This window comes from Micrasema longulum, unplaced genomic scaffold, assembly GCF_059751315.1.
Source record: "Micrasema longulum isolate JH-2025_06_02 unplaced genomic scaffold, ASM5975131v1 h1tg000406l, whole genome shotgun sequence".
Taxonomy (NCBI): domain Eukaryota; kingdom Metazoa; phylum Arthropoda; class Insecta; order Trichoptera; family Brachycentridae; genus Micrasema; species Micrasema longulum.
This window is the reverse complement of record NW_028277606.1, coordinates 148,028-170,970: the sequence shown is the minus strand read 5'-3', so window position 1 is coordinate 170,970 and position 22,943 is coordinate 148,028. Positions and strand designations below refer to the sequence as shown.

The following is a 22,943-nucleotide window of genomic DNA, read 5'->3' as shown; positions in this document are numbered from 1 at the left end:
GGAAAAATAAAGAAGTTCATAAATAGTTCCCAATTTCTTTAATTATTTATAGTAAAAATATTAAATGTAAGTGTTTACATATTCAGATTACATGAGACATATCTTTAACAAAAACATCAGTTAAATATTTTTGAAAAAAGGAATTACACAGGTATGTATAAAACTTCAAATATTTTAAACAAATTTAATTAAAGTTGATATTTTCAATGACATTGTGCATTTTCATATTGTAAAAATCTGCATTTTAAAAATTATTTCCAAATATAATTTAATGATTATAATATAATCGTATACAAATATTACAGCCAAATATTATATAGATTCACTAACTTGAACTCTACTTAATGAATTGATCAGTCAATACGTATACTAGTTGCCATATTCCCACAAAGATTATATTATTGGCACTGATTTTTAATTACATACTTTATTTAAGAGTGATCCATTCTATTCTAATACAAATCAAATATCTTTGTTTGGCAAATGGGGATTCCAAGTAGGAACTCGTATGGCAAGTGATCGTCTAGTCACTAAAACTTCATACTTGCCGCTATAAATAATATGGTGTAATCATTGAGCTTCTTCAGGATATTGTTAACATTAAAGTAACCATTTATCATACAAAATATAATTAGTAGTAAAATAAATTTCATATAAAAAATAATACTTTTAAAAAATTATGAGGAATATCTATATTTTTTCTTTCTCCATTGCAAATAAGAATGTAAAATAATTTGTTTTATAGATATTGTATAAATTTTTATTTATAAAATAATAACTTCTATCACAATTGCAATAATTAAGTATAAAAATGGACAAAATAACATACTGGAATGTACATTCCATTCTACTAACACAATACCAATACACATATACAATTGAAGTATAAATTTCAATATTAGAATGATACTTTATTCGCTGTGGTATACATAAACACACATTGTGCGTAAGATTGAGATATTTCTACTACTTTGTTAATTGGTTAAGAAATGCAAGATAAAAAAAGTGCACGAAAAAATAAATTATGTGGTATCAATCACAGAAAAAATACAATTATTCATCTTCATGATATGAGTATATTATAAATACATAAACGTTATATTACATATTTGGAAAATATTTGTGCTAGTTGACATTTTAAAACTTTTTGGGACTTCTTAAATTATTTTTGGAATGGTCTAACCAATCTAAAAAATGTTCATCTAGTTTAATAATTAGATACAATTATTTCATTTTGGCAAGAGTAAAAAAAATATTTAACGACTATTGTAACATTACTTTAGTATAAAATTGTATATTAATTATTTTAAACATTATTGCTGTCAATTTTCGAAATTTTGATACCTCTAATACAATGAAATGCCAAAGATAGAAATCGACATTTTATAAAATGTTTTATCATTATTTTTACTACAAAACCATCAACATTGTAAATAAATAACATTAAAAAACTTTATACTTAAAAAATATTGCATTTTAAGACACTCGGAGTCAATGTAATATTAGGAATTTGTAAAGTATTGTAACAACGATTGTATTATGGTAAGGAAACTAAACGTCTTATTCACGACAATCGAGTTACAGATAATACGGGGTGATTAGCCCACAAGAAGTGTTTCACATATTTGGTGTTATACAGAAGGAACACATTGTTTGTCTGGATGTGCGCAAGTAGTGAGAGTGGTGATGGAAACTGCTCTGCTCAGCTGATGATTCCGCACTCCGACCATTCCCACTAGGAATATCCACTCACATCACCTGCGACATACAACAACATTACTTCTATTCCACACACACATCTTAGGGTCTTTAATTAACGCTAGAGTGCAGCCCAATTTTTGCAAGAATACTTTTTTAGAATACAAATATTTTTTTGCATCTCTAAGACCAAATATATTATATGAAATTTAAAATCACTTGATTCATAGCATTGAAGGCAAGCAATAGCGTAATGGTCTGGTCATATATCCACATCCCGCAGGTTTTATGAAGTTTAGTCATATAAAGTAATATTTTTTTACAAATGATCGTGCGGACTACTATGGCATGCTTTCAGTTTCAGAGCCTCATTCAAATTACTTAAGTGTCCTCACTCGAGCTACACCGTCTTACTGGTATAAAGAATGTTACATTTTAGAGGTATACAGGGGCACACAAAAGTTCAACATCATCGCTTGAAAAAATATCAATATTGTCATAAATTAGTATAGCAGTCCGCGCGTGCACTCTTAGTGTTAACCATTTTTATTGGAAGTAAAATGAAATACAAATTACTAACTGCGTTACATAATTTAAACATTGATCTGACCCTTCAAATACAACATGAAGCAATATTAGTTAGTAAAGGTCTCATGTTTTAAAGGGTGAAATATTTTTTTACTGTTTTCCTGAGTTCATATGTTGGATTTTATGTATCACTCTGATATATATACACCCTGACTTCACAACCTCTGGTACTATAATGATTGGCAAATAATTCAATTAATAGAAAATAAAAATCTCTACAAAATACATACCTGCAATATTTGACTGGCCTCAAAAGCTGTACCCGGTAAAAGTATCACAGGAGAAGATACATGACCAGCTTCAACACAAACCATATTGGGGAATTCATCATCACCAAAATCACCTATTTCCTTGGCACATTCAACCCATGGATTCCAAACAACTGAAATATTTTGTAGAAACAAACACTAAAATCATAGTCTATTTAGATAAATTCTTTCAAGATTTAAATAATGAAATAAAGTTTACCTGTGTCTGGAAAATTATATTTCTGGATCCGCATTTTTCTACCACTGACAACATTTGTGATAATATGCTCTTGGGGAGTATTCTGATATATTCGATCTGTCCATTCCGAAATTGTAACCACTTCCCTTCCTTCCTGATACATCGTTCCTTCACGAGTCTAAAAATAAAAAAATAAAATATATATAGGATCTGGAAAAAAAAGATAATGCTTATATCTTGCAGTTATTTTGTTATTTGTGAAATCTCGTGGCATTTTTTAATAAAAATATTACCTTATCAATAAAAGTGCACCCATGCAGTCCAGTTATTTGACAACGTCGCACATCAGGCACTTTGAAATATGTATGCAGTAACATGTTGAAGCTGAATGTCAAGTCTTTGCTGGGATTGTACACGCCAATATTGAAATGTAACTCCTTTTCACGTAATATTAATCGATATGTAAGGCGGAAACTAAAAATATATTCAAGATGTAAATACTTACTTTAAAATAAATATTCTGCAGGATCACAAACATAAGATAAATGCAAAACAATAGTGGATTAACCCTGATGAAAAACTGCAAATAATAATATATGTATCATTGTGTAATTCAGTTATGGCTATGGATGTAAAATTACGTAATTTTACCAAAAGACGCGCTAAAATACCGTAATTTACGGTAAGAAATTAATTTGACAAACTAATTTTTATTTTTCAAAGATATTACAAATACGAGTAGCTTTGTTTTATGACACTTTACATGTCTGCGAAAACCAGGTTTAGATCCATCGGGTGGTTGTCGAGATTTATTATAATTATGGGACGTTCAAGGTCATTCAGTATGTACTTTTTTTATAAAAAAAGGTTATGTTTTGAAACTTAACAGGATCGGTGAACATAGGGTCCTTAGTAAACCTAAAGTTTGTGACCTTGAACGACCACCGCTCATGCCGTGATTTTGAAAAAAAAAGTGCTTAAAATCAGTATTTTGTGTATAATTACGTCCCTGAAGGTTTTATAGAAAAAAAATATACAAAAGTGATGGATCTAAACCTGGTTTTCGCAGTCATGTAAAGTGTCCTTAAACAAAGCTACTCGTATTTGTAATATCTTTGAAAAATAAAAATTGGTACATAAAATTCGTTTCTTACCGTATTTTAACAAAATCTGGTAAAATTCCCGTAAAATACCGCGGTTATTTTACCGCCTTGCATCTCTAGTTATGGCTTACTTCAATGAACAAATAATAACTATAAATGTATTTAGTTGTGATTTTTATGGTTATGGCTTACTTCAATGAACAAATAACAATAAATGGATTTAGTTATGACTTCTATGGTTAAGGCTTACTTCAATAAACAAATAACAATAAATGTATTTAGTTGTGATTTCTATGGTTATGGCTTACTTCAATGAACAAATAACAATAAATGGATTTAGTTATGACTTCTATGGTTATGGCTTACTTCAATGAACAAATAATAACTATAAATGTATTTAGTTGTGATTTTTATGGTTATGGCTTACTTCAATGAACAAATAACAATAAATGTATTTAGTTGTGATTTCTATGGTTATGGCTTACTTCAATGAACTAATAACAGTAAATGGATTTAGTTATGACTTCTATGGTTATGGCTTACTTCAATGAACAAATAACAATAAATGTATTTAGTTGTGATTTCTATGGTTATGGCTTACTTCAATTAACAAATTAATAACAATAAATGTATTTAATTACGACTTCTATATGGTTATAGCTTACTCCAATTAACAAATAAACATTAAATGGATTTCATTTCCCTTAATTACTTATGTACAGCGAATAACAGAATTATGCATTAAGTTCTATTTTTTATTAATTTATGGTTACATATAACAGCAATTTACATTTAGGTATTAAATGCCATAGGTTTAATGCGTGGTAATACAATACGTATTTTAATTAAAATTACTTTTTTTCACTATCCTAAAAAATAAATATCAAAATAAGCTTACTGATAATTCCACATGGACCTTGTAAAATCATTGTCCATTATTGAAAAAATGGCTTCCACATCTCCACTTGGGAGCCGTTCTGGCGACTTTTCAACCAGCCATCTTGCAATCCTAGCAAAACCGTGCTGAGGGCCAAATGACCACTGTCCAAATTGAGCTAAAATTGAACAATGAATACACAGATCTAAATAACAGCATGCCAAATTGAATACGGAAATGTACAAATTGTAAAACTTACGAAATACAAATGGAATGCCACCCCTGATTGCCCTCTTTCCATCAAAAACTGCTTGTTTGCTAAAAAAATACAATATTAACTTTTCAGAACGTCCAAGAAATTACTATATCATTAAAGATATTCTATAAATTTTTATATAAAAATAATGAAATAAAAATATTGGGCAGGTAACACGCTAAGTCAACTTTATTTTAAAGTATTTTTAATTACGTACATACTTTGTTATTTTATTTGGGCAAAATATACTTGTATACTTATTTTGTAGAAATAAGTTTATTTAATTTTTCTCTTTGTTATTAATAAATATATATAAATACCATAGAAATAAGAATAGTCCAGAAGGAGCATAGAATCATATTTGAATACATCGGACTGTGTCCAAAAATCCCCCCACTATGCCCTACTTTTACCGCGCGCATTCGTGATATCGCCGCGTAATGTTGCACGATGGAAAAAATATAATCATAACACAAATGTAAGGTAAAAAAAAAGCAATCTGTGAATTTATCTTAAATCTTATTGTACACGCGGAAACATTGATTGACACAATATAGTAGACAAGTAAAGGGTAATTGAATAAGAGTAATTGAATTAATGAACTTTGAACTTAAAATATAAAACAAATTTTATTTTACATAAAACGGATATTTTTATATCACGTTAAATAATATTTGATGTTTTAAAGATAATATCGGTCAAATGTCCACCACAGAGTTGTTTAATCTTTTTCAATTTTCATTAGTTCTCTCATTAGATGAGCAAAGTAGGGTAAAAAAAATTACTACCCTGGCAACACAACCGAAATGTTCATTTTGTTTTCTTCGACAATCTGACAGATGAAAAAATAATTCAATTTTTAAGTAATATATTTGCTATTTACACATTCATTTGCTAATTACTCTTGAATGTGATCCCATCCTGTTTCGATCCTAGCAGAATTTCTACACTTTAAAAGGCATAGTTGAATTCAAATCAGGAGTTGCGTACTGAGCGACGTCTACAAAGAAACTATTGGTTAAAAACATAAAACTACTCTTTTAAGAGTAGTTAAGTCGCCTTCTGTTTGATGCTCGTATGCGGTTTCTGGATTATTCTTAATTCTATGATTTACAATGATATATTATTACCTCTATAATGATATTTACAAAAACTTTAAAAAAGATAAATTATTCATTCATCTGAACAAATTTTAAAATTGTACTTTTACTGACACAACAAAGATAAGTATTGAAACAACCACAAAAATATCGTAGATCGTAGTTGGGATTTTCTCTTCGAAACTTTGTAGAGGTGCGATATTTATATTATGCATTTTAATAAAATACGATGGCTGAAAGCAGGCATAAGAATGAAATTGTAATACACAAAAATAAATAGGCAAAATTCGAGCTAACAAATCATTAAATCTGTCGAAAACCATTCTATATTGAGCACAGGAGATAAATCCGCAACATGTACTCATGTCACGGAACAACATCACGCGGGCCACCCTGAACTGTTTATACCATGCGCTGGGTGAGTCAATTATTTCATATGGAGTGAGTTGTTACGGGCTAACATTTACAACGTATACAAATAGGACAAAAAAATACAAATTAGATTCCTTAAAATTTAGCAAGTAAAACCGACATGATTACTTGTCAAAATGACTACGAAAATCTTTTCCCGATGTGTAAAGTTTTGACGGTACAGAATATGATATACTATCGCCTGGTAACAGAGGACTTCATGGATTTCTACAAAACGCAAATATCACATAAGCACTAAACGCGCCAAAAAGTGAAAGGAAATTTCATAGAAAGAAGAGCTATAAATGCGTATGGAAGGAGGACCAGGGCGTATTATTATTATTATGATGGATAACTTATATAGCGCCATTTTCGTAACAAAATACCTCAAGGCCGCTTTACACAGTGATTCTTTTAAATTTGTAATTTAATTAAAATAATTTATTTTGTTGTCACATGCTACGGATTTATTCAAATGATTTAAAGAACAAGTGGGTTTTAAGTTTTTTCCGAAACATCACTTCACTTTCACAGCCTCGCACCTCTGCTGGGAGAGCATTCCATGCCATAGGGCCTGCGACCGCAAATGCGCGTTCACTAAATTTAGTGCGCTGTTTGCGTAGAGGTATAATAACTTTTCCTCTCGCCGTAGACGTAGCTGATCTAAGCGTGAGACGCCCGTCAGCTAGTTCATCTGGGATGCATAGTTCCCTTAGATATTCCGGAGCAGAGTTGTGCAGTGACTTATACATAAGCCAACAGAGTTTGTATTCGACCCTCTGTGGAAAACGTAGCCAGTGTAGTTCCCGAAGTAGTGGAGTGATATGACTGAACTTAGAGATTCCGAAAATAAGTCTCGCTGCGGCATTCAATACAGATTGTAGGCGAGTCATTTTGTTCATTGGTAGACCTGCATACCTACATTACAATAATCGACTCTAGACACTACAAACGCATTTATTAATTGACGGGCGGCATCAACCGGCAAATTTTTGCGTATGCATTTAATTTGTCTCAGCTGGTAGAAGCATGAACTTATCGTTCTACTAATTTGAGCGTCAAGAGAAAGGTATATACTCCCTCGCATAGTAAAGAGACTCCCGGACGAAATAAAGAATAGTGATATAAATAAAAACAAAGTAAAATTGGTTTTAAAAATCTATTTCTTAAATTCTAGGTGTAGTGTGTAAAAAAAATATTTTAAAAATGGGGAAACCAAACAATTTAAAAGTGTTTGTATATTATTTTTTATATATTTAGGTATATAAAAAGACTTGATTTACTTGTATTTAATTTTTTTAAATTATTATTTTATTGATATATTTAAGATTGTTTTTATTTTTATGTAAACATTATTATATTGTGTTACCAAAATGTTTAAAGAGAGAAATTCTTGCAAAAAAACTGCTTTTGCAGTTTGGCGGGAATTAAAAAAATTGTTTAGAAGAATGCTTATGTGAAAAATATTTCAATAAAAAAAAAATTCGGAAAAATAATATTATATTTATTTATTTAACTTTTTGAACATAATGTTATTTGTACATTGGCGGGCCAAATGGCAATTTCTTCCAACCAACCAATAAAATAAAAGTTTTATTTTTATAATTCAAGTTACAGAACATATTCAATAGAAAAAAAAAGATTAAAAAGTTAAAAATATATAAAAATAGAAATAAACGTATTTGTTTATAAATTACCTTAAATCAAAACTATTCCTCAATGGGAAAAAGGAAAAAAGCGGAAAGAGGAAAAGGAAAGGAGGAGAGATTAAGGAAGAGAAAGGAGATGTTTCTTCAGACGTGATTTAAATAGAGATAATGTAGTAACATCTTTGATGGTGGATGGGACCAATAGACCAGGGTCTAAATTATTATGAATGCCAACTTCATGTTCTTCTTCAATGCTAACTTCTGTACTATCTCTATCTACCTCGGTATATTCTACTGACTTGTCATCTCGACGTCATATAATTGAATCCAACCAATGAATGACCCCGAAAATCGAGTCCGCGTTCCTTATTTCATTAAAATTTTTGATGGCTCTCATTTATATTTTAAACAGGCTTCTGTGATAAAAATTGCCCACTTCAAAGCGATTATGAACTCCAACAAATCTAGATTCAAGCAAAAAATGCCCGCTTGAACATGATTTTTATGACTTTTGACAATTAACAAGACGATATATTTCACGATCATCTGTATTTATCCGATGAGTGATTACAATGCCACTCTCGATACGTACACTCAGAAAGATAGTAAAACAGACGCAAAAAATATAATAACTAAATTATTTTTTTACAGTGGTAACATTTTACGGCTAGATGCTCTTGTATGTAAATACGGCAGCATCTAGCCAGTCTAGCCACTGAATCTAGCCGCTCGTTTTCAAAACTGACAGTTATGTCGGAATTATAGAATTAAGAACTATTCTTAATTCTATGGTAGGAATTTAATTCGACTTCAAAATTTACTTATTTCTCTCATATTTTTAATAGGCTTTTAAGAGAAAAAGTGCCAACCTCAGAACGATTAACAATTTAAATGAATCGCAATCAAAGGAAAAATTGCTGGGCGGAACAAATTTTTTGTCACTTTTAATGCGAAGATAAACGTATCGAGGGGTTATAGACCCGTCGATACAAACCGATATACTTACTTACATCAAAACTTGATGGTGGGGGATCGGTAGTGTATCTTCATAATCGGTCGGGAGAATTTTATTTTTAACTATGACGTTATATTGAAGCTATGTCATTTTAGTGCGTAGATATGTGTACCGTAACGTACGCTTCCCCTTGTTTCATATCGATGCACCAACCCAAAACTTGAAGGTGTGAGTTCAGTAGTGTATCTTGGTAATCGCTCGAGAGAATTTATCTTCAACTTATACCGTCATGGTGAAGGTATGACGTCCTTATATTCCCATCATAATCGAGGCCCAGGGCCGCGATTGTGAACGGCTATCTTCATCGGTATATACTAATATCGATATTTATGTACGAAAGTGTGTATATTTGTAGGAAAATTCGAAGTATCTTCATCGGTAACCGCTAATTGAACGTGTTTAGAAAAAAAATGAACATAATATTATATTTTTCATACAGAAAACTTAATTTTACTTTGTAACTTTCCGTCAGAACACGTAGGTACCCAGCAGTGCGATTCTGGACGCTCTCTGCTATAAAGGAAAATCCTATTTCTTGTACGGAAATGGGTTTACTTGTATCGAAATTTGAATATCTTTACTGGTAACTTGTGACTGATCATAATAAAAAACAATTATACATGGAAATTTAATTTTTCATACAGAAAATCGATTTTTTCCTTATAGACAATTGAAGGCAACTCTGCTAACTTGCCATCGTAAAACGGGCCCAGTAGTGCCTCCCACAGTCCCACTAGAGATGTAAGGCCGGTAGTAAGCAGTAGTATACCATTGGTCGTTTATTGTAAGAAACGTATTCTACCGTATAATACGGTAGAATATGGTAGTTTTCATTCGTTTTGGTAGAAAACGTTTTTCTTAATAAAATGGCTGTATAATCACTTGATTCGAAATATTTGATTAAAGGCCTGTATTCTACAATTGGTATTTTATAGTAAGAATCGATATATGTGCAAGAAACCGTATAATACATTAGAAAACGGTGTTTTTTCTGTAGTTTTCAAAGAAAACATTTTATTTTATAAAATGGTTGTTTAATCACTTTATTTGTAATGTTTCATTATTTTCGTCCATAGCGCACTGCCTCATTTCAATCCATAGGGCATTGATTAATATATTTATTTTTTCGCCCTTCTCACGTAAATTTTCCGTAAAGAAGCCGTACTGTCACGAAACTTGAAATTATTCATTAATAAACTATTATACAGACGGCATCATAGTAAAAAAAGTATTTATTTTATCAAAATATTTCATATTTTTTACCTAAAAACTAAACTACCAAAACTACGGTAGAAAACGGGAGACTACCGGTATACTACTGAACGATTTGGTAGACTACGGTATTTTTACAACTCTAGTCCCTACTGACTATGTACTGTGTGTATTTTACGGGTAGCGGGCGCAACTGAACGTAGTTATGCAGCCAGTCCACAATTTAAAAAAAATGCGATATTGGTGTTATCGGGCGCAGTAAGGTCAATTCTATGTTCTGCTTAAAACAGCCATACCACTTTCATACAAAAAAACTGTATTAATCACCTTCTGAAAATGATGCCGATCACAAAAACGGCATTTCTCAATTTGCATAAATCACCCACAGCACTTGAAAAATCATTAAAGCTGGTCAAATACACAATTAGATTCTTGTTTGTAATATTTAAAAAAAAATGTATTCATTGTTTATCATTTGTCAGAGTCAAAAACATTCAAAATGTTGTGTATATTTGATTAGTTACTCTTTTCACAAAAGTGCTATTATCTCAGTTTCACTTTTATACGGCTGGCTGCTTTATGCATAACTACGTTCAACTGATCCTCTAATTAGAAAATCGTGTCTCATCACAATCGTTGGTCTTTAATTATTATTTGCGTATCATCCGATAAATAATAGTAAAAAAATAAAATATTATCGATTTAAATATATCGCTAGGAAGGTGATAAAAATGATGCATTATGTTTAACTGGTAGAAAGTGCTTTCCAAAATTATGGAAGGACCCAAACTATTAACTTTCTTAGACATTCGATCTAAATATTAACGTTGCAGTAGGTACTGACTGTCAGAAACGTCGATTTAAAAACTGAAAATATTATTTTTATCCATTTTTTATCTGATTATTTTCAAGTAAGAATCTATTCGGTTCTGTGGTATATTTTAATACAGCGCAGCGTTTGTACATTTTAATATACGTTATTTTATCGATCGATGGGTAAATCTTTCTTATCGGCGAATAAGAGATTTAAAAATCTATTGGTGCGGTGAAAAAACAGCAGACACACGGAAACTGGAAAAGTTGAGAAAGTGCGAAAAACAACATAAAGAAAAGGGGATTTCCGTTCTTTGCCTTTTCTATTTATTTCGAAATACAATGCAACAAAAAATGAACCCATGTACGTGTTACGTATTATAAATTACGCTATACTTCGCTTTGTTCGCGGAGATGATCAAGGGTTGAGGGTCTAATGTTAGCTGTTAACAGTGTTCCCTTTTCCCTTCGTTATCGCGGACCCCCAAAGTGTACTCGTATAAACACATTCACGTATACACGAGCGGGTGACTGCGAATGCTTATCGACCGATTGTGTTATGATGAAACGCGGTGATAGAAGCGACAGGGAGAGAGAATGTAATTAGAGAGGGAGAGAAAGGCCCAACTGGCCGAGACCATTTGTCTTCGGCAAGATGGGAGATGGGAGGAGCGGGCCTAGGGAGGAATCCTATGTGAAAGAAGCGGTAAAGGGAATGTGGCGAGACCAGGAGCAAAAACTCGACGGCTAATTCTGCAGACGAGCGCCAACTCTTCAGGGGCGGAGTGCGCATATCTACTTCATGCCCTCACTTGTATCCAAACTAAAATGTTTTAGAATAATTCCCATTTTTCCTCATACGAGTACGACTGGATTTAAAATTTTCGATAAAAACAGATAAACGACTTTGTAATATAATAATTTTTATTTTATTATTTTGAAAATTTTATTTATTTATATTAATATACATTTTTACACTTTAAACTTTTTAGTTATTTATTTTTACGAGTAACTAAAATCCCACCAAGCTACTTTCTGTGGCTAGTTGGTGGAGATTTATATTAATACTAGCTTATATAATATTACCTAAATTTATGAAAACAACGAATTTACAGATATAATTAAAAGCCGGAAAGATTAGTAATATAGATACAAGTTTACATTTTTTTTAAATATATAAAAAATAAAAATATTTACACGTAAGCTAGTTTAATAACTTCATACATAAACTTTTGATCGAGTAGCCGATCTCTTATTTTTTTCTCTTGTTACATTGTGTGTTGAATTTAAGCTTTTTTGAGCGTTTACAGTGTTGATTACTTTTATCGTGTAAAGAATTCAATATTGCGTGTACTATGCCCAAATAAGATTCGAACAGTATATAGATTTTTTAAAAATATATTTGAAGCACTAATTTTTTTGGTTATTCATTATAATAAAAACACAATTTGTCAAATGAAACTCCACGGATACACAAATATTTAATAAATGGAAAACATCTACACCTCATCAATAAGATAATGAGCTATTTGTACTTGCTCGAGTGTAAATGAAAATCCCTTTTAATATTTGAAAGGCAATGAACATAGATCTACGAAGTTCAAATCCGTTATTGCAAAAATGAAAAAGTTTTTATGCCTTTTCATATTTTATTTTACATTCATGTACGAAACTTTACATGCATTTTTTATTTAACGCCCCGCCCCACTCACATGGGAAGTTTAAGAGTATCTCGAGACGGAAATTTTATTAGTTAATTGATCAGAATGTGAAAGCTTACACTATACTTGGGAAACCGAAATATCTGCTTTGGGAGAGTCACTATCCAAATTATTTTATTACAATAGTTTTTGTTTAATTTTTTAAGCTATTTAAAAAAAATAAAAATCAATCGAGAGAGAGAGCGAGAGAGAGAGAGTGAGAGAGAGGGGTCCATGGGGCACGAATGCGATCGAAATCGTAGGATGGAGATCTCCGTTCTGTTCTATAATCGAAACAATAAATTCTAATGATTATGATAAAATTATAAATAAACTTATCAATGAAACTTCTTTGTTTAGTTTTACTTTTTATTATTTTGACCAACGAGCGCTTTCGCCTAAGTAGGCATCTTCAAGACTGGTGAATTTTTTACAACATTTACAGTTTTTATACTATTCTGGGGTAAACAATTCACCAGTCTTGAAGATGCCTACTTAGGCGAAAGCGCTTGTTGGTCAAAATAATAAAAAGTAAAACTAAACCAAGAAGTTTCATTGATAAGTTTATTTATAATTTTATCATAATCATTAACTATGGAGTTTTATCAAGAAATATCAACAAAAAACATCAATATTAATAAATTCTAACTTCGACACATTTGTCGAAAAACTTTGTTAATGTTGATAATAGTATCTATTGGCAGAACCAAATAAATTACAATCGGTATCGGCGCCCTCCAACATATCCGTCAGAACAGTTGCTCCAGTGAGTGGAGGTGCTGGGTGTGAGACAATTTTACCACTTCTAGTCGAACAATGAGGAGAGATCTCAGCAAAATGATCGATCGTACCAGGTTTTCCCAGAATATGAATTATGGAATACCCTGCGTCCGAACGACTTTTGCTCAGAGGCACCTGTCTTGTCGCACCGAGTGTTTAATATAATCTGTTAGAAGAGCTTATTAAGCTCTCAAGGTAAAAATCCATTTTCAAGAGGGATTTGAGTTGGAAACTTCTCGTGATTTTTCTAATTTTTTTTTCTATCTAGTTGGTTGATTCATGTAAATCAAATGTTTGTCCTTGTTCGTTCTTTCTATAGTGATGTGCTATTTTTTGGAGATGGCGTTGCGTATTAAATTTGATGCTATTGCCAATTTCATGTTGAATTATTTCATAAACAAACTGGTCGGGTCTGCAACATAAACATAGGTAAGTCTAACTTGTCATACTATAATATTATTGTTTTACTATATTATTGTAGTATATTATTTATCCCAATTCAACACAGGACTTGGGACTAAAGGGCCGTTTACATGTGGAAAATAAATAGATATGACAATATTGTCATATCCCAGGGCCGCGATTATGATGGGAAGCTAAGGACATACCTTCACTGTGACGGTAAAGTAGAAAATAAATTCTCTCGAGCGATTACGAAGATACACTACCGATCCACCAACCATCAAGTTTTGACATAAGTACATCGATTTGTACCGACGGGTCTAATACCTCTCGATATGCATATCTACGCATTAAATGTGCCAAAAAAATTGTTCCACCGAGCAATTTTTCCTTTAATTACGATTTATTTTTCTCTTAAAAGCCTATTAAAAATATGAGAGAGAAATAAGTAAATTTTGAAGTTGAATTGAATTCTGACATAACTGTCAATTTTGTAAACAAACGCCTAGATGCACAGATACTTGAGAACCGGGCTGTGGTCCTGTGGCTAGTGTCTCGGACTCACGGACCAAAGGTTCGTGGTTCGAATCCCACTCTAAATGATTCCCATTTTCTAATAGTGAGTTATTTACAACTCGTTGAAAATGGCCCTCAAAATTAAATATTTGGGTAAATCATAAGAAAGAAAATATTTCTTTTATAAAAAATAGTAATGTGGCTAGATTCTGGCCGATTTACATATAAGAGCATCTAGGCGTAAAACGTTGCCACAATAAAAAATATATTTAGTTATTATATTTTTCCATCTGTTTTACTATCTTCCTGAGTGTACCGTACCGATCGTTAAGTATATCGTCTTGGTAATTGTCAAAAACCGTATGAAAATCATGTTCAAGTGAGCATTTTTTGCTTGAATTGGGATTTATTGGAGTTTATAATTGCTTTGAAGTGGGCAACTTTTATCACAGAAGCCTATTTAAAATATAAATAAGAAATATTTTCGATTTAAATGAAGTAAGGAACGCAGACCCAATTTTTGGGGTCATTCATTGGTTGGATTCGATCAAACGACGTCGAGATGACAAGTCAGTAGAACATACCAAGGTAGATAGAGATACTAAAGAAGTTAAGTTCACCGTCTCGATATGTACAGATGAAGATAGCGTTCATAATCGCGGCACAGCTCCGTGAACAGCCTCGACCGCGTAAGATTGGACGCTGGGACAATACGAAAATTCAGCTGCAGTTCACACGTGAGCGCTGCGAAAATGAATAAACGACGGCGTTTATTACAAGTGAATTCACGCAAAATGTTATTAATTGTAAAGCAAGATGTATTGGAATTGTTAAAATACGAACTAAATACTAAAAAGGATTATTTTCTGCCGCCATTTTCGGCAGAAACATTTTTTAGGGAGCAACACGTTGGCCACGCGCGATGGTGGGGGTAATCATTATTACGCGGAGATAGCTGGCCGTCGATCTCAGCGGCGATATCTCGGGACAATATATTGTCCTAGAAATTGCTGTTTACACGTGGACAATGGTCGAGTCCTGGGAGAAAACAATATTGTATTATCTACGTGTAAACGGCCTTTTACCCATGGAGTTAGGTTAGGACATGAGTCCCAAAAAATGAAATTAAATAAATTATTTGTGAATGAATAAATAAATAAATAAATCGATAAAATATGCACGCAAATACAACACACAATAGTATTAAATTTATTGCTAAAGTAAATAGAAAAAAAGTTATAAACAAGAAGTATAAATTTAATATTTTAATAAGGATATAAAAAAAACTGAAGAAAGTTAGCACCAACAGAAAGGTTATTGTAAAAGTAATGAAATATAAAAATACGAATAATTTGAAATGTATAGAATAATCATGAGTGAGCACTAGAGTGATCGTATTAATATTAGTTTTAGTTTTAGCATCACGTAGCTTCCCTGCTGAAGTTAGTTTTTGCGACAGAAGGTTTCTGTCCCGCGGAAACCACTGCCTCCCCCCACCTTCATTCTCAATCCCACCTCCCTCTCACTAAAACACGTTCTCTTTTCCAGGGTAGTTATGTTTTTCGAAATCGAATAAAGGAATTTAATTATTCATACAATGTCCCTCGCAGAATATAGTGAACCCAGCGAATTTAAAATACCGCCGTAGCTATTAGCGCAATAGAATCACCGTAATTGCATTCAATTTATTATACATACCTCACAAAAAGTTGCTCCTGGTTGTTCACTCGCCATGACACCACTGTTGCTCCTGTAAATTGAAGGAAATGAAATAAAACATTAATTAAATCATCGCATTTTAATTAATAAACATGTGGGGGATTGAAAATCATAATTTTGTACAATACCCAAAAGCATGCGATACCGCGAAGTCACACACAAACGGGTTACGTTTAAGCAGCAATAAATTATTTTTACACTATGATAAAAAGTACATAGACAACCGCGATTTTGATTTCAACATTATTTTTATTGTGGTTAACGCGAAATCAAGGAAATAAGTACTTGAAGTTTTTTAATAAGAAACTGACTTTTAAATTTAATTTTGAAAATGCATATCAAGTTTATCGAGTTTTTTTATATAGAAAATTGTATTCAAACATATTATATTAGTAATTTGTGTACATTAAACATGATTCTAAAACGTAACTTTAATCCGAGTATGTTGACACCATTAACAGGGTTTATAAAGATTTAAATAATAAAGTTTAACTAATAAACCGATTGAAAATCACAAAAGAGGTTGTTTCAAGTATCAATTATTTCTGTCGCGTTTAAACTTTGGAATAATAAGGAAAAAAACTTAATTACCAAACTGTATTTTTCATTTCCAATGTTACTGAATTTAGTTTTGTAAACGAATAATATTATAATATATTCAGTGATTTAATACTGAAATAAATAACACAACACTCGAAATATCTAGACGAAATGTACATCTTTTCATTGGTACTTACATTTACTGAAATACAAAAACGATTTTTCTTGAGTAACTGTTAGTGAAACGACATTTTGAACCCATTTTAGGTTTAAACCCTACACTATCCAATGTAGACGATCTGCAACATACCGACAATCGGAGTATAAAAGTGATTTCAAACATTTGTATTAATCAATAACAACTTGTGTATTATATTGTATACAATACTAGCCTTGATCTTTATATATATATAATTCCTCTGTACGCGTGATGTCACCGTACTCCTAAACGGCTTAACCGATTTACGTGCGGTTTTCAGAGAAACATAGATCTTTGCGCTGTGCGTGTTCGTAGATATTAAAATTTTCAACCGAATATGTAAAAAATAAGTTAGGAGCATACATGTTTAATTCATCGATCTACCGGGTTTGCATTCGAGGAAAATGCATTTGCAAAAAAATGGAAAGATGTAGTTTTTTTGTGTATAAAAAAAGTTTGTTTTTGAATGTTTACAAACAACATTTGTTTTTTGTGGATCTCAATCAGATTCTTTCCTTAAATTCCTTATAATTTATACCCATTTGTTTCTTTTTATTGGATTTTTGGTAACACTAAAATAATTTTAAATTCAAAACATTAAACAAAATCGTATTCATACATAAGACCACCCTTTTGTTGGTGAGACGACCGGAGTTTGACGTTTGCAAAAAATGCCATATTTGAAAAAACATTTATTTGATGTTTTGGAATTCAACCATAAACAAGTACCTAGGTACCTACTTAAACGAAATATTTTAATATTATCAATTTTAAGTTTTGTAATTTAATCACAAACAAGTAGTTTAGGTACCTACTTATCAATGAAAAGTCTTTTTCCAAGCTAATAGCAGGGAAGCCAACGTTCGGGCAGGACAACGTCTGGCGGGTCCGCTAGTAATTTATATAATACGATACATAAAAATATATATTTTAAATAAGTTTTTAAATATGTTTGATATATTGGCTGAAATTGGGGAAATTTCTCAGATTTGGGCAAGCAATATTAAAATGAAACAAATTCTAAAAGGTAACTGGAAATAAATTAAATTTTAAAAACTATAATTTTTAAATGATCGACAAACATAATTTGTGAAAATAACTATTTTACACATATTTATTTATTCAAAAATATAAATATTCAGTAATACTATTACAAAATAAGTATCTTTTAACAATCAATTAAGCTAACTTAGTATTTCGACATCATAAACTTTTTACAAAAGGGTAGGCAGAGTGGATAGACGCCATACCGTTTAAAAAAATGTTTCTTCCGTATTTATGCACCTGTCTAAGCATTCCAAATTAAAAATGCGTGATACCAACTATTCATTCCGAAGGTATTTTTTATAAAACTTATCATAGTCAAATCCTTATCTCCGCGTAATGCAATGCAATGGTAAAATAAATGCACCTTATCGAGATCATCTATTATAAGAAGATAAGACGATCAGTCTCACGCTTCAGGCGCTAGTTAAAGGACAATAAAATATTGCAGTGTACCATCTAATAAACAAATATTTCATTTAGACCTTCCCAGGAATCGGGCCCGGGACCACAATCGTGGAAGGCAAATGCGACAACCACTACTCTGCGAAGCGGACTTTTCTCCAGTATATTTACTTTTTCAACCTGAGAGTTGCCATTGTGTCTAAAACACTACTTGTCCAGGACTCGGTTCTATTTCACAAAAAGATCTATATTTCTCATCCGCTCTGACACTGACAAATTTTAATATCATTTCATTATTAATTCACCCACCCGGGCGGATGAAAAATACAGTTCTGTGTGAGGAAGAGAACCAGAAACGTGTACGAGTGTTTTTGACTCGATGGCTACTTTAAAATAAAAATCCTGAAAAAGGAGATCGAGTTGAGAATAGTCCGCCTCGCAGGGTAGTGGTTGGCGCATTCGACATGCATTATCGAGGTCCTGGGAGAGCCGACATAAATATTTGTTCGTAAGGTGGTTTCACACTACAATATTTCACGATCCATGGACCGGCACCTGAAGCGTAAAGCTAGGGTTTCCTAGGACAGCGGTGCCCGTATTTTAACGGCCGTAGTGAACGGTGATGCGGTCGACAGTCGTCGTAACGATGACTAGAGTGTGGTTTCCTAGTAAAACGGTGTTAGCAACACCATTTAACACCGTTTCCCTAGGAAACCACTCTCTAGACGACGTTACGACGGCTTCCCACCGCATCACCGTTCACTACGGCCGTTAAGATACGGGCACCGCTGTCCTAGGAAACCCTAGCTTAAGACTGATTACTTTACCTTCCTGTAATAGATGATCAAGACACACTGCATTTCTTTCAGCAATGCATTGCTCTATGCACCATCAGGTGCGGATAAGGATTTGACGATGATGATATATTATATATATATATTTTTTATTATTTCTAAAGTTAGCTTATATTACATAGTATACAGGTGTTCTTTAAACCCTGTCACATCCGAAACCACAATGATCAGTATGAGCAAGAAGACATATTGGCACATTAAAATACATTTTTAGAATGACTAAAATCTTAAAATATAGAAAAAAACAAATGGTTGCTAACTTTTGCAGGGGAGAAACGAGGGGGGAGTCTGATACACCGTCAACCGCACGGCCGCCCCCTCTCCTCGCTTCTCCCCTGCAGAAGTAAGCAACCATTTGCTATTTTTAATATTTTATTTTTACAAATTGTCTTCGTTCTAAATATTTTTTGAAATATGCCAATATGTCTTCTTGCCCATACTGATCATCGTGGTTTCGGATGTGACAGGGTTATAAGAACACCCCGTATAAACTTTTTTTTAAACCAGCGAAAAAAACTCTTAGTTTTGTTTGGATTAAAACTGGTTACATTAATTTGACTTTTACCCCTTCACCTGATTGTCCGGCGGATATCACGCGATCGTTTGTTTACTTGGAGCTTCTAGTAATAATGTACAGATTGTGCAGTGCGTTCGAATGTCTGAGAGGTTATGCGTGGGAGAGCTGTTTGATGAATAGGTGACTGCACGTCGCGTCGGACTGATTGTGCCTGACTAAATTCGACGAAATCGAAGTCTCGTATTCCTGTTTTTAGAAAGATGTCTTGGCACATTTCGCTATTTTCAAAAATAGTTACCATATTGCATACCGTACGTCCGAAGACGGCAGATAAAACTAGGCAATTTCAAAGGTTTTGCTTTGGATGGTTCTAGTTCCTATAAAAGACAATTTATCAACGAAAAAACGACGGAGACACGTCAATGGTGGATATTTTAAGTGCATAAAAAATATCGCTCTAATGCCATAATCCCGGGAGAAAATACGGGAAGACATTTGTAAGAAGAAAAGTCAAACCACGCATCCTCTTAATAAGCCTATGTTAATGTATGCAAACATACGAATTTCGTTGGTGTTAGCAGGCACACTAGAATGATTTACATAAAAACTTATTGTTACGCACACATAAAGCGTTAAAGATTTTTTCTGTACCACAACAGGCCAGGAGGTCCAATTACAGAGGTTAATTACATCACAGAACACCAAGGTTTGAGAAAAATCACACGAAATTTTTGCAATCTCAACGAGAATCGTATCCGGAACCTTCCGTGTGTGAGTCAAGTGTCTTAACCACTACACCACGGGGCCGAATTTTGAATGGACTGCATGTAGGTACCCATTGTTGAAATCAAGAGTTATTTTAAAACTACTGTCGACCTTGCCCGGAATCGAAACCGGGACTTCCAAGCATGGAAGATGAACCCACCAATCACTATGCTACGAGGCCGGCTTATTTCCGCTCAATTTCATCTTTCAGGATTATTAATTGAGAGACATCGAGTAATAAACACAAGTCCAAGATGCGGGTCACACAGAAATGTATTTTTCTTTCGGCCAAGCGCCGCGATCATGAACGCTATCTTCATCTGTACATATCAAGACGGTATAAACGAATATCGATATTTATGTAAGAAAATGTGTATATTAGTACTAAAATGCTAAGTATTTTCGTGGGTAACCAGTAATTAAAGAAGTTTTTTTTTTAAATGTAAACATTTTTATTTTTTATCTTTAATTTTATCTACAAATTTTACTTTGTAGATAAATTTTAACTTCCCATTAGGATGCAGACCCAGATTCGAGAAAAATACATATTTTAATATGTTTATGAATTACTGTATTACTTATAATATTTTTGTGATTTATATATTTTAATTTGAAAAATATATACTTAAAGAATTTTCGTGCGCGAGGTAGAACATTTTACAGTTCGAAAAACGTCAGCTATATATATATATATATTAATATTACCAACAAGTAAGCATTTATAAGTAAACTTATTGCGAAAGAATAAATAACAGCTCTATAAATTAACAACCACAGGAATTCACACAAAAAATGTACAGGTACTCCATAGAAGTAAAAAAAAACACAAATATTTTTGAAAAGTTAGTACCCAAGTTTTTTTTCTTTATTGGGGCCTTTTACCAAAACAAGATAATATCGGCCGAAAACAAGTTACATATTATAATGAGTTACCTACATGCCAAGAAAAATAATTATTATCGAAAAAAACTTTTAAAATCATATTTGTTTACAAGTTCAAAGTTATGCATAATTTGATGTATCAAAAACTTTTTATGATAATTTAAGTGTGGTCAAAATATTTATCGGTATATTAAAAACATACTTCATTATTCCATTAAGAATTATATACTTAATATTCAATGATAATATAAGTAAAAGTGTGTTGATTGACGAGTGTTTTTTATAGGTTATATTTTTTTTATGAATGAAAAAAGGCCAAGTTATACTGACGCAGAAAGAAGTAAAACTAGAAATAAAAATACTGTAAACAAATTCATAGGAGCAACATTGACCTAATAAATAATTTTAATGAACTTACCGTGTAAATTTACTGTGCAAGTCGTATTATTCCCTCTGTCAAGAACGACAACACTTGTCGCGGCTGCCATTTTTATTAGAGAATGTTTCGTTGTGTTCAGAAATTTGTTCGCATGACAACACTACGCTTTAAAAATAGATATAAAGTAGGAACCACAAAAATACAATAAATATTTTTGAAAGTACTTTCTCACATCGAATATTTTTTACGCCTTTACTCGTTTGCGAGTGATTTTGACTCATCCATTGACTGTTCTTTTTTTCTCTAGTTCTAAAGTTTAGTGAAGTTAAAGAGCTGAAACCTTTATTGTAGTGAAGAGATTCACCTGAAATCAACAGATGGAAGAATTTAAGAAATATGGATGTTCAAACATAGGCAAAATGGTGAATGTTACACAGTGTGTAAAGTGGCCACTTAAACCAGCCAATGACAGGTCATAAGCCCTGTAAATGCCTAGACTTCCATATTCCCTTATTTAAGGTATTCTCCATCCCTGTTGTAATATGTTAATATATATATACGTTTGGTACTTACTTAGGTACTTTATCATTTTAGTTTCTATTTTGTATTATAAAGACTAAGATTTTTTTAATGTAAGCAATTGCTCTATACAGACCCTATAAATTATATTTAATATTATTATAGTTATGGGCAACCTTTTTTAGTCAGGGCCAGATTGCCAATTTTCCTCGCAGTTGCGGGTCTGGTTATCAAAATAATTCAAAATATATATAGGTGTTAGGTTTTAGAAGTCAGCGAACACCATATAAAAAAATCGGTCATTTTTTCTGGTTTAAATATTTTGGATTAGTTAGCAGCAAAGCTCTGATATTCCTCTGCCAGCTTTGCCCTTAAGTCTGTTCTGTGCTGCCCTCATTAGGTATGCATATGACCTGCAGCTCAGGTCTTTGAATAAATCCTCAAGGCATTCTCGGTGAGGGTGCCCTCTGTAGTTTGTCCCCTCTATTACCTCATGACGCACTATGTGATCGATCCTTCTAGTGAGTCTTTCTGAAATGCTCATAAGCATGTG

At 32.4% G+C, this 22,943-nt stretch overlaps 1 protein-coding gene across 1 annotated transcript; it reads right to left on the bottom strand.

Moving 5' to 3' along the window:
* Positions 1-1,165: 1,165 nt before the first annotated feature.
* Positions 1,166-22,012, bottom strand: LOC148281798 (uncharacterized). Its single transcript, XM_088226073.1, has 8 exons — positions 21,911-22,012; positions 16,266-16,317; positions 4,973-5,031; positions 4,735-4,891; positions 3,027-3,207; positions 2,755-2,911; positions 2,517-2,668; positions 1,166-1,758 (listed from the first exon to the last, which is right to left on the bottom strand). Exons 1-8 carry the CDS (start codon positions 21,978-21,980, stop codon positions 1,750-1,752), a joined length of 837 nt encoding a protein of 278 aa, XP_088082199.1. The 5' UTR covers positions 21,981-22,012; the 3' UTR covers positions 1,166-1,749.
* Between the last annotated feature and the right edge of the window lie 931 nt (positions 22,013-22,943).

What these genes read in the sequence shown, in the direction of transcription:
- LOC148281798 (XM_088226073.1), bottom strand. Translation starts at nt 21,980, where the DNA reads ATGGCAGCCGCGACAAGTGTTGTCGTTCTTGACAGAGGGAATAATACG. An exon ending in TGGCATTCCATTTGTATTTC is followed by an intron (nt 4,892 to 4,972) that starts GTAAGTTTTACA and finishes GTTCAATTTTAG; the next exon opens with CTCAATTTGGACAGTGGTCA. An exon ending in AGGTCCATGTGGAATTATCA is followed by an intron (nt 3,208 to 4,734) that starts GTAAGCTTATTT and finishes ATATATTTTTAG; the next exon opens with TTTCCGCCTTACATATCGAT.